This window comes from Cucurbita pepo, chromosome 8, assembly GCF_057944985.1.
Source record: "Cucurbita pepo subsp. pepo isolate OVF chromosome 8, ASM5794498v1, whole genome shotgun sequence".
Classification (NCBI taxonomy): Eukaryota; Viridiplantae; Streptophyta; class Magnoliopsida; order Cucurbitales; family Cucurbitaceae; genus Cucurbita; species Cucurbita pepo.
Window position 1 is genome coordinate 4,162,737 of NC_141805.1, and position 13,362 is coordinate 4,176,098.

At 32.7% G+C, this 13,362-nt stretch overlaps 2 protein-coding genes across 2 annotated transcripts; both read left to right on the forward strand.

Moving 5' to 3' along the window:
• Positions 1-824: 824 nt before the first annotated feature.
• LOC111800085 (uncharacterized) lies at positions 825-3,081 on the forward strand. Its single transcript, XM_023683668.2, has one exon. The coding sequence runs from the start codon at positions 1,269-1,271 to the stop codon at positions 2,901-2,903; it is 1,635 nt and encodes a 544-aa protein (XP_023539436.2). The 5' UTR covers positions 825-1,268; the 3' UTR covers positions 2,904-3,081.
• A 5,608-nt stretch (positions 3,082-8,689) lies between these two features.
• Positions 8,690-10,166, forward strand: LOC111799548 (zinc finger protein ZAT9). Its single transcript, XM_023682905.2, has one exon. The coding sequence runs from the start codon at positions 8,844-8,846 to the stop codon at positions 9,984-9,986; it is 1,143 nt and encodes a 380-aa protein (XP_023538673.2). The 5' UTR covers positions 8,690-8,843; the 3' UTR covers positions 9,987-10,166.
• Positions 10,167-13,362: the final 3,196 nt, after the last annotated feature.

The window sequence follows — 13,362 nt, forward strand, 5'->3', positions numbered from 1 at the left end:
ATATTATTTTAATTTTCATTAATTTAATGCTGACATCACTAAACACGTTAATGCAACTTTAACTCACAGTCTTTAAAGAATATAAGACAATATGTAAGCTAAACATTAAACTCACAAAACCTAACAACAACGTAAATTATCCGACATTTCAAAAGGACACAAAATAAAATATAATAAAAAATTCAAAACCCTATTAGAAAATTAATTATAAATAATTTCATTTTTAAAAATATTAAATTCCTTATTCTTCAATATTTCATATTCATAATGGCTTTCTTAATCCATTTAAATAACCTATAAAATTAAAAAAAAAATTAAATTTTCTATTTAATTTTAAATTTTTGTTTAGTAAATCTATAAAAAATTTTAAGTCTATAAACCATGAATCTACTTTAAGCATAAACTCTTACGGCTTTACTTATAAATTTATGATTATCCATTTAATTAAGTTAATGCGGGACTCGCTCTCAACAGTGAAGGACGTGTTAAATAGCTTATGTTAAGTTAAAAATAAAAAGGGCGAAGATTAGAGAGTATAATTGAACCTTAAAAAACATGGAAAACGTGTGCAAGAAGAGAGAAGGGCTAATTGTATTACTTGGCTTGTAATTGAAGGGATACGACATGAATAGGTGTGGCAGTTAAAACCACTGGTCTGAGCTGCTTTCACTCACTACCTCACTCTCCTATTTTCCTTTTTTATTATTATTATTTTTTTTATTTAAAGTTAGGGAGGCGTCCGGTGGTGGTTGTGTACGAGTGGCGGCGGCGCCACCGTTGGTATGGAAGAAAAAGTCCATTCTCTCTCCTCCACCCCCCACTTGTCAGCTTTCACTCATCCAAAGCTCACCCCCTCCCCTCTCTCTCTAATCCACAAATTAATTTTATCTCCAAAATTAAAATTAATTAATTTATTAATTAATTAATTAAAAAAGAAAAAAAAAAAGAAAAAAAAAAAAAAAAAGAAAAAAACTAATTTCCCTCTCTACTAAAAACTAGGATTACTAATTTCACTCCCACCCTTCGTTTTGTTTTAACCATACCCCAAACCCCTTTTTAGTTTTTCACTGCAACAGCACAACTAACCTAACCCAACTCTTCCCAGCCTCTCCCTATTTCCTTCTTTTTTACCCCCCTCATTTACCACTCCATCATTCTCCCCCCCTTCTCTATATATTCTTCTTTTCTTTTTCTTTTCTTTTTTTTTTTTTTTTAATTTCGTACATATAGATATATATATATATATATACATTTTTTTTAGAGTGTATATGGCAGCTTTCATCGTGGACCACGACCTTCAAAAGCCCAACTTGAAGCATTTCTGTAAAATCTGCAAAAAAGGATTTGGGTGTGGGAGAGCCTTGGGCGGTCACATGAGGGCTCACGGCATAGCCGATGATTCCACCTCTCCCCATACAATTGACGACGAGGATCCTGTCTCTACCGATTGGGACGACACTCATCATAATAAATCCAATCTGGGTCCCACCAATCGTCGTATGTATGCCCTAAGAACCAACCCAAATCGTCTTAAAACTTGCCGCGTGTGCGAGAATTGTGGCAAGGAATTCTTCTCTTGGAAATCCTTTCTTGAACATGGCAAATGCACCACCACCTCTGATGACCTTGACTCTCTTCTTTCTTCTCCGCCTTGCTCCGATGACGACGATGATGATGACGACGATGATGACGATGAATGTAGCGGTGCTGCGCGGAGAGGTTCGGGTAATCATAGTAATAATAATTGGTTGAAGAGGAAACGATCGTTGAGAGTGAAAGTTGGGTCTCCTGCTTCTAATGAAGATGAGGACCTGGCTAATTGTCTTATTATGCTGTCGAATGGCACGGTGGAGCCTATGTTTGAGGAGGACGAGGCGGAGGTAGAGGCCGAGGCCGAGGCCGAGGAATCCTGCGCTTCCGCTAGTAAGGAAGATCATCATCTTATTCTTCACCACAATAATAATCACAATAATATTAGAAAACCCATAAATTTCATACCGCCACTCTCCTATAGACTTCCGGATCAAGACAAGCCAAAAGCAGTTGCACCTAAGGGTATGTTCGAATGCAAAGCGTGTAAGAAAGTGTTCAATTCGCACCAAGCCCTCGGAGGCCATCGGGCTAGCCACAAGAAGGTCAAGGGCTGCTTTGCTGCACGCCTCGACCATATGGAGCTCGACCCACGTGAAAACGATGACGTATTCGAGGATTCATTTTTTCCTACTAAACCCAATAATAATTCATACGAATTGGGGAATTCCACCATGGCTTCCAGTTCTAAGAGGAAAACCAAAGTACATGAATGTTCAATTTGTCATAGGATTTTTTCTTCGGGCCAGGCATTGGGTGGTCACAAACGTTGCCATTGGATTACCTCTAATGCTGCCACGGAAGCCCCACCTCCACCTTCCATTGCAAAGATTCATCAATTCCATGACCACAGGGTACCTCCTCCTCCATTTGATTCAAATTCAACCGTCGTCCTCCCGCTCGACCTTAAGCTTGATCTCAACCTACCAGCTCTGGCCGACGAGGTTCGTCGCCCAGCCTTCGAGGTTTCAACGGAGATTTACTTACAATCGTGGATTTGCAAAAACAATAAGGTGGATGAAAATGACCCACGAGAACAACGACGACGGCGACAACAACAACAACAACACCAAAACGACAATGAAAACAAGGTCGTCGTAAAAAATGAAGAAGAAAACAATTGCACCAAGAATAATAGTATTATTCATCATAATAATAACAATAACAATAATAATAATAATAATGTGGAGGATGAGGCAGACAGTAAGGTGAAATTAGCGAAATTAAGTGAGCTAAATGATACAAGCATGATTGGAGGGAATTCATCACCATGGTTGCAGGTGGGACTTGGTTCAACAACGCCTGACCCTTGATCAGTTTTTGTGAAGCAAACCCCGTAATTAATTTTTTTTTTTTTTTTTTTCTTTTTTTTACTCCTTCACATTCTTTTTATGTGCATTTTTTGTAACAAAATCATACGAAATTAATTACAACAAGAGAACATATAAATTAAAACACTTTCAATATTGCTGTAGTCAGTTTTGTTTGATTCTGCATGCACTATATTAAATTCGAATTTTTATTTGTGTTTTTTTTATCGAGTATATATATTTAACAAATTACACACTTCTAATTATCTGGGCTCACCTAAAACGAAGCATAGCGGGCTCATTCGAAATCTGGGCTCACCTAAAACGAAGGCTAGGAATCATAGCGGGCTCATTCGAAATTGGGGAAGGGTTGGAGAACTTATTATGAGAATGGAAACCAAGTTTTTAGGGTTCTTCAACTTTTGAGTAATTGGGAGGGTTTTGATTAATTGACTTCGGGTTTTACATCTGGAGGAGTAAGAAATGGGAAGTTTTCATTAGGGTTTTATTTTGTTACCTTTTTCGGCAAATACTTCCGAATCAGTCGTCGATTAGTTCGCCATTTTCTTCACCTTAAGGTCGACTCATTGTTTGTAAAGTATTGATCGAAGAGTTGTGGTCATTAGAGGAGGGAAAGAATGTTGAGTAAGTGATGGCATGTGGAAGGAGGCAAAGTTGCTCGAGCTATTTTTTTGATTGACTTCAACCTTATTAATATTGGCTAGAACTACTTGTGTTAAACTTGAACGGCATATAGTTGATATACAACTGGATCATGTTCAATTAGTAACTTAAATGGTCTACGGTTAGATCCCTAACAATGTACACTTATTTAGCTCAGCACGGGCCAAATCTACACTATCTTAATATTCTATTTAAATCAAATTTCATGACATATGTTAATATATATATATATATATATATTATATTTAATATTATAATATTAATTTTAAATTTTAAATTAAATATATTTTTAAAAAAAAATTAAATATATTTTTCTTCTTTTATATTTAATATTAATTAGATATTTTTAAAAAAAATTCAATTAATGGATTAGGTTAGTATTATTATGAGGTAGAAACACCATCATATGAATTGACGGCCGTTAATAGAATTACTCATCTCCTCCTTAGATGTGAAGGGATAAATTTTATCTCATGATATAAATTATATTGTTTAACGTTTCTAGAAATAAACATAATGTAACGATATGACTCAGATATACTCATGCAACACTGTGGCTAGGATACGTTCATGCAACGGTATGGCTAGGATACGTTCATGAAACGATATGGTTAGGATACGTTTGAGAAATGGTATGGATAAGGTATGTCCATAAAATGGTATGACTATGAGATGGATAAGGACGATAAGGCTATGACAAGTTTAAGAAATGATATGAATAGGATATGTATATGGAAACAATAGGACTCTAAAGTGTTTACAAAACGATATGATTATGATATGACATGTGAATGACGAATATATATATATTGTGATATGATATGAAAATGATATATGTTATGATATAATATATGTGATAAATTGATATGTTTATGATATATTCTAGTACAATAAGTTATGTTGTGATATGAAAAATGATACGACAAAATGATATGATATGAAGGAAGACGCTAGCAGAGTTGTATTAAATGATAATGAAAATGGAATAATGTTGGGACCTCATGCATTATTGTGTGCTTATACATCCGGGATACCCTTTATCCTTCATGACAATACGAACACGTATGTTATGAGATAAGGGAACAATCATTATGTTTATCATAATGCTGCCGTGACGGTTGCTATTTCTAATGGGTGTCCGATATCAATAACTACCAGAAAATGCTTGCCCGACTATAAAGGGCCCAAGAAGTATGCAATTGATTTAAAGTGAAATTAAGTTAGTTAATTATAAAATTTGAACCTCGTAAAATAGAAAAAAAAGAAATTAATATGATAATTATTGAGTATAGTTAATGATAAAATTATATGAACAAAATTATAGGCAATATAATATTGTTGACTTTTCGATACACTTTTTTGAATAGTGTAATAATTTAATTGATTGGAAGTCCACTCTACTCAAACACCACATCTTCTAATTCAACATTAATTATTGTTCATATCCCCACTCCATTATTTCACTACCCCTTACCTTTTTATATATATATAATTTTTTTTGGATGGAGTAAAAAGTTTTAAAATTTAAAACCCTAAACCCTAATTTATAATTTTTTTTGATCTAATACAAATTTTCAACTCAATACAATCCGACCATAGCGCTTTAGCTTGAGGTAGGAGAGTAATAGAGTTCAAGCAAGAAATGGGAAGAGCAGTTCAGGTAGAAATTGGTTAAGTTCAGTAGCTACTCTCCTGTAAAGTCTCATTCATATTTGTTTCCCGAGTTCCATCAGTATAAGGTTCCGGAGTAAGTAGCGAGAGGATCAAGAAGCCGAGGAGAAAGATCAAGAGCAGTTCAAAAAGTCCAATGCAGGTTACTCTCATCGTTCTCGAAGACAAGGGAAGGGAATAGAGGTTCAGGCAAAAGAAGAAAATGAAGGAGAAAGTATTAAGTTTGGTAGGTTCCGGTTGAGCTATTTAATTAAATTTCTTTGTTTTAATAAAATTATAATGTTATTTATTTACTTATTTTTAAATATTGAATTAAGGTTTATATATTTTGAAAAATTATAAGCTAAAAATAAAAATTTTGTTTTTGAATAGGAGAAAAAAAAATAAATTAATAAAGAGTCTGTCCATCCGATATTGTCTTTTGAGTCTATAAAACTATCTCTTGCGAACACATTTTCACACTTTGTTCTCTTTGCAATTATGTGGGATCTTATAATTATATTTTATATTTGATTGATTATAAAGTATCTTCTAAATTCATTCGGGGATATGTACGTATTTTTCGAAATAATTAAATGAATGGTAATAATCTCTTATTTTTTTATTTTTCATGCACATAAGATAACAAATGATATAAATTTTATTTTCTAAACAACATTTATTATTTTATCCTATTTATTCATGTCAGATCTCATGTTTATGACCATCTAGAAAATAATCCAATTTTAGGAATACAAATAGAAATCATAATAATAATATATATTTTTAAAATGTTTTTTTTTAATGGATTACAATTAAAGAAATTAATTTAAAGATTATAAATTTGTGACCAAATTTATTATTATAATATTACTACCTCCTTAAAATATTGAATATAATTTTATATAATTTTTTTTAAAGGTAATCATAAAAATAATTGTTATTACAAGAAGGAATAATAAACATATAAAAATTGAAAGGTAAATATTGAATTATCATGGTAAAGAAATTAAATATTAAAAAAATATTTGTCATAAATATAGGTATTTTTATTTTTATATGTAAAAAAAGCAAGGACAGAATGGGAAATTGCCTAGGGACGGACTATACAATCCTCGTCTCTAACCCTAACCTCATTTAAACGAGAATTTTCCCTACCAATCGTATCTTCATTGGACGGTAACTCTAATCTCGTAAATAAATATGGAGTAAATGGGTACAAAAGTAAAGAGAAGAAGAAGCCCAATTGGCGTTATATTTATTTTAATTCATTTATTAGCTCCAACTTTTTTATTAATGACTTTAAATAGTGAATGTTCGTTTCATTAATAATGATATTTAATTAAGTTCATGCATTGTCCAAAGTATATGAATGAGTCAATGAATTAAAAATTAATTTTAATTAATATATTTTAGATTAGAAATTTCACACATATATATATTACAATTACTCATAATTAAAGTGAAATTGCAAACTTAATTTATTATAAAAGAAAATTAAACTTTTTAATACGTCTCTGTAGAACCCTAAGAATTTTTGAATATTTATTTTTTTGAATCAACTAAATGCATATTCGACTAGTTCTCACGAGCTTCTTGTTGGTTATAAACTCTTGACTCATTTTAAGTCCGAGCAAAGTATGAATGATTATGATTTGGGTTTAAGGACATCCGTTATTATGATTTCGGTTCTGTTGAGACTATGGCAAAATATGAATGACTCTATCATGTTGATGTGTATGTTATTAGGAGAATTTTCCTATTTTGCTTCTCCATAAAGCATGTTGGGAAGTTGGAATAGCCCTTTATGCCCCTAATTACTCGATTAGATTGATTAGGTTACTTAATTAGGGAAAATTCTAGATCGTGAACTTACCTCGAGTGACGAAGGTTTACTTATTATAGAGGAATGCAACATCACTCATTTAAAGCCCGTGACCCATTATATACTACTATTGACGGAGTTCCAGTTGTGCTTAATTGAGAGTTTGTCTTGCACTATATAGAGCACGGAATGATATAGAATAGGAAGCTTATTATTTGCAAATGAGGGATCTTTCAATTAGCGCTTAGTAGTAGACATGTACGAAACCTATTAAAGAGAACATAGAGAGTTAGCTAATAGGGAGACTTGATCCATGCTTGTTAGATCCACCCTTGGTCTCAAAACTTGATGAGGACACCCCTGACTCATACACTAATCGTGTATTGACTTCGATGGATCAAAGAGATTAGAGATTAATTGCCTTAAGTCTTACACCCGATAGAGTAGAAGTGACGAGGTTCAATGAAAGTATGAGCTTGATAAGGCTAGATGACCGAGCCATGGAATTAGCTAACTCTAAGGCCCACCAAAACACATTGTCTTAAGCACATCGAATAAGAGATAAAATTCAACCAGACCCTAAATATTTTTATACTCATTCTTAGGGTTCTTTATTTTCCAGATAGATCATAAATAGATGGTAGATGATAAGAATGTGCAGAGCCATATAGTTACTGGAGACAATTAAATCCAAATCAATCATAATTTAACGATAACCCTTTTGAATTAGGAGCTGAAATTAGTAAAGAAAGTCCCGGAAACCGCGTGATTCTTTATTAATTTTTTAATTCAACAATTTGGTACAATTCATAAACCCCCCCTGTTTGGAAACGCCTATTTACCTTAACCCTAAACCCGGATACGATTAACACTAACCCAACTCCGTGACTCCGTCTACTAACCCCCTAACATTACGCATACTTCCTCCCTTCCGCACCACACGTCCCCTACGTTCAGTTTCCAGCCCAAAAGATCCATTTTTGAAGGGCTTTTTCATTTTCGTTTTTTGCTAAACTTACCCTTCCCCAACTCACCCTCGCACACGTGGATTCACCACCCGTCTCCTCTTGTTGGATCACTGTCACCGGCGTGTGACTTTATCACCAGAATAAATTTTTAATTTTTTTAATTGCAGATTAGAAGAGCTGAGGCCTTCCCGATTCTGTTTGTCGTTACAACAAACAGGCAGTTTCCTCGACCTCTGCAACTATGCCATCCGTTAATTTTTGTAATTACTCCTTTAATTCCCCTAATATTCTTAATTAATTACCGCTAAAATTCAACTTAATCACCTTCTTTTCTTTTACCTTTTTCACACTCATATATATAATAAATTAAAATTATAAATTTTAACAAGGGTAGTTTCGGAATAACAGCATCTGAAAAAGGGTAGTTTCGGAATAATTGTGTCTGAAAATGGGAAGGGATGAGAATAGTTCCTTTCTTTCTATTCGTTGTTTTTACTATTTATTAATCTATTCCCATTTTAATCCCCTCATAGAGCTATCCAAATGACCGATTTACCCTTGGTTCATTATCCTCCCAAAAAATAACTGAAAATTATATTTAAATATAATTAAATATACATGATTTTTTGATTTGTAATATTATTGTATATATCTATTGGCTGAGGATTGCTTGTCACCTACCTTTCAGTTTACTCTCTTTCTCTCTCTATCACGTTCAAAGGAAAGGGAGGAAGGAGGAGAAGATTCATACTCTGTTTTTTTTTTTTTTTTTTTTTTTTTTTTTTTTGTTTGTTGTTCTTTTGATTTGTCTTAGCAATGGACAGGCACAAGTGTAGGCTCTGCTTCAGAAGCTTCTCCAATGGCAGAGCTTTGGGAGGTCATATGAGGTCCCATATGGTGAACCTTCCACTCCCACCAAAACCAGAGGACCCCCCATCGCCGCCGCCGCTGCTGCTGCCGCCGCCTTCGCATCTCCATCTCAGTGAAGATGCTGCCGACTCTGCTTCTTTCCTCTCCTCCCCCTCTTCATCGGAAGGTGATGCAGAGGAAAAGGGTTTGTCTTATGGGTTGAGAGAGAATCCAAAACGGAGCATTCGGATCGGAGATCCTGAATTCTCATTCGCCATCGACGCTGGCTCTGTTGTTCTGCAAGACAGAGAAAGCGAAACAGAGTCCTCCAAGAACCCAACTCGGAGAAGATCGAAGAGGACGCGTAAACCGGATCATAATCACCACCATCACCTTCACCACCACCATTACAATGGTTTTAAGAGACTGAATCAGCCGGAATCGTGGACGGAAACGGAACCGGTGAGCTCGATCTCTGGTAGTACGACGGAGGAAGATGTCGCGTTTTGGCTGATGATGCTTTCGAGGGATAAATGGACGAAGCATCAAAGTGGGTATGGACGACGGCGAGAAGTTCAGGAGGAGGAGGACGACGGAGATGACGACGGCGATGACGACGACGATGAAGAAGAAGAAGAAGAAGAAATGGAAGAATCCATGGAGGAAACCGATGATTCCGAGGCGGTGAAACTTACAAGAAATCGAAACAGAGGGAATTACAAATGCGAAACATGCAATAAAGTGTTTCGATCTTATCAAGCACTTGGTGGGCATCGAGCAAGCCATAAGAAAATCAAGGTTTCTGTAACTTACGAGAATCCCCAATTGACGACGGAGCAAGAAAATGCAGGTACAACAACCATGGCGGAAAGGAAAATTCACGAATGCCCTGTTTGTTTCAGAGTGTTTTCTTCCGGCCAAGCTCTCGGCGGCCATAAGAGATCTCACGTCACCGGATTCTCATCGGCGAATTCGAGAATCCCGGCGAAGAAGTTCAGTGACAGTTTGATAGATCTTAACCTCCCAGCTCCTTTCGAGGAAGACGATCTCAGCCAAATCGAGCACTCGGCGGTTTCTGATGCGGATTTCGTCAACGCCATTAGGCAATAAAAGCTCCTCCGATCAAAATTCAGAGGTAACTAAATTTTAAAAAAAAAATTGAAAAAAAATGAAAAAAGAAAAGGAAATTTTGACCTGTTACTGGGTATTGATTGATGATGATACATCAAATCTGATGACTATTTTATATGGTTCAAAGTTTGATTAATTAGAATTGGAATTCTCATCTAACTGCAATTCCTTATCTGAAATTCATGCTGTAATTAGTGCTTGAGCCTTCATCAATGGCGGAAAATGCTCTTTTTCTTTCCATAAAATTTCTGGGTTTTTCAAAAGTGAGTGAGTTCATGTTCGTGACTGAATTTTTGGTTGAAGCTTCCATGACAGTCTTTAATTCTGTGTCAATTTCCCTTTTCCTTTACTTTTTACTTTTTAAAATTTCAAAAGCTTCCATGATCTTCATGAAAAATATTAAAAAAAAAAAAAAAAAAAAAAAAAAAACCAATTTTTTTTTGTTTAGTTTTATTATACTAATTTTTATGAATTTTAGTGAGAGAATTATATTGTTGTAATTAATTTGCATTAGTGGCATGATTGACACCTTAGAATAAATCTTCTGTAATTTTCCAAGATGGCAAAATAATTAAATATTTCCTAAATACATTTTTTTTTTTTTTTTTTTTTACTTTGTAATATTTATCTTCTTTTTGCTTCCTTGGTCAAACATTATGATCTCTTTTAGTTTTCCATTTTTTTTTTATATATAATTTATAATATAAGAATATTCTAAGAAAATAGTTCTTCCTTTTTTATAAAACAAAAATATTCCTACTTATCTTATTTGTATACGTTTTAATTCATTTTACTCGTAATCTAGAAGGGTTTAAGGCTTGATAGGTACGGGAAAATTACTTTTTTTTTTTTCTTTTTGTTTTGGTGTTGTAATTGTTTTACTAGGCGTGATATGGTGACCCTAGAGTAAGTGTAAGTGTAACAGTGACAGCCACTTTTAGTGTTCTTCAACCCTTCTATCAACTGAATTGGTGTGGTTTGTCATTTTCCACAACATGACAATAGTGTCAGTTTTTTGGTTTGAAATTTATATATTGTTCGTAATATTCGTTCGATGTTCTTTCTAATATAAAAGAGTTTTACAACGCTAACTAAAAGATTGATTCTCCAACACTGTTCTAAGCGGATAGATGAGCATGAGGCTCTCCTTCCACCAACGTCCTTCCCTTTACCTACTCTACTTTTCAAAATATACTCAAGTCTTTTGTAATGTTTCCTCCTTTTATCTCTTTTTTTTTTTTTTTTTTTTAACTAATTGTTGAACGTTGAAGAGAATTGGAGTGAAGATTCGAACTTTTAGCAATTTGATCGAAAATATAGTATTTTAACTGGTTAATATGTATTCCTATGATAGGAGTATACATAGGTGACTAACCTGAAATTTTGAGTTGGTTGAGTTGGTGACTCGAGTAGTTCAAATGGAGTTCATAACTTAACCCAGAATTGTCTAGTTACACATATCTATCCTTTAGGTAGATAGAGTTGTAACTTTATTTTTTGGTTGTTTGGTTGGTCCGATTGACTCAACCGACCCAACTAAAAAAATGTCAAACTCACACACTAAATAAAAATCTGCCAAAATATTTTTAAAAAATTAAATGGTATATATATATATATATATATATATATATATATATATATATTTAATGAACTTTTTCAGCCACTTAATATTTAATAATGATGGGGTTAATAGTAATTTTGCTAATGTATACTAATATTTCACGTGTAAATATAGTAAATCATTATTATTTTTTGTTTTCTAATAAATCATTTCCTATATGGTTCATTGATATATATATATATTTTTTTTTATCTTTTTCAAAAAAAAAAAATGATAATTATTTATTAAACATTTAAATTTTTTTACTGATTCTGAAAAAAAGAAAAGAAAAATCCCATAAATTTTCTCTCTTTGGCAACAATAAATCTAATTCAAGAAAACCCATAATAATATTAAAATTCTTTTTCTTTTTTTAAGTTTAAATTCTATTAAAAAAAATTGAAAACAATAAACACTCTATTTTCTATTTTCATATTGTAAAAATAGAAATTGAAAAAAAAATATGAAAATCAAATTCCAACCCGGAATAAAAAAACCATATTTATTTAGAAGAAAAAAAAAAATACAAATTTGTTTCTTATTTTTGTATTTTCTTAAAAAACAAGAGCGATGGTGTCACGCGTCAAATATATTTTTTATAGAAAAAAGAAAAAAAATGAAAATGCTTTCAAATTAGGCTTTTATTCCTTCTTTAATACATTCAGGTATATATCATTATAATTAACATGACATTTATTTCATGAATTTCATTTAAAGTATAATGATTGTGAACTATTGAAAATAAAAACAAAATTCTAATATTTGAATTAAATATATATTTTTCATGCCCATTTCCTTTTTTAAAAAATGATAAATTATTGAAATAACACGAAAATTTTTGGAGAGTTCATAATCGAACGAGTTGAGTTGTCAAGTGGTTCTTTTTTTAATTATTTAAAAAAATCATACTTATCGACAATACAGGTTACATAAATAACTAATAGCAACGTATCATTAACATTTGTTACAAATGTCAAATATTCTTAATGTTCGTAATAATTTTAAAACTAAGATAGGTAAGAATTGAATCATAACCCTGTTTTTGTATTGGTCGAGTTGACCTGACCAAAATAATGTCGACTCGGATGCAAATTTTTTTATTTTTCAAAAATTCAACTCAACGCAAGCCAAAAAAAGAAAAATCTAACCCAACCCAACTTTTATATAATTTGAATTGATTGGGTTGTCGGAGTCATTTGCACACTTCGAGAGATTTGACCAGTAGAATTTATTCTTCTCCATCTATAATTTATTGGAAGTTGATAAATATAGAATTTATTAATGTGTTTAAAGTAAAATTTACCAATTAAAAAATATTTACTGACAAAGGGGCAAAATGTGGAATTATAATAAAAAGAAATAAAAAAAGAGGTAATTTGTTTGTTAAATATATTAATTAATATTGCATCTATTTTCCAATTTCATCATGTTTGTTGTTGTGGGTTCTCTCTCACTGCCCATTTTTAGTCAAAATTATTATTCCAATAATATTCTCTTTTTTTATTTTATGCCAAATTATAAATATTCCCTCTCATGCCCTCATCATAATTACTCAACCATTACGAAAAAATAGAAGGGAATCATTACATTAAAAGGAAGGAGGGTGTTGCAAAAAGTGAACAAATTATAGGGGCTTTTTTGTCAATTCACTTACTTTCTGGGATAAAATTTGAGTTTTTCGGTTTTCACAATTAACCCACTTTTCGTCAAATCTTTAATAAAGTTACGTGTTTAGTCTCGAATAAACGTCGAGGC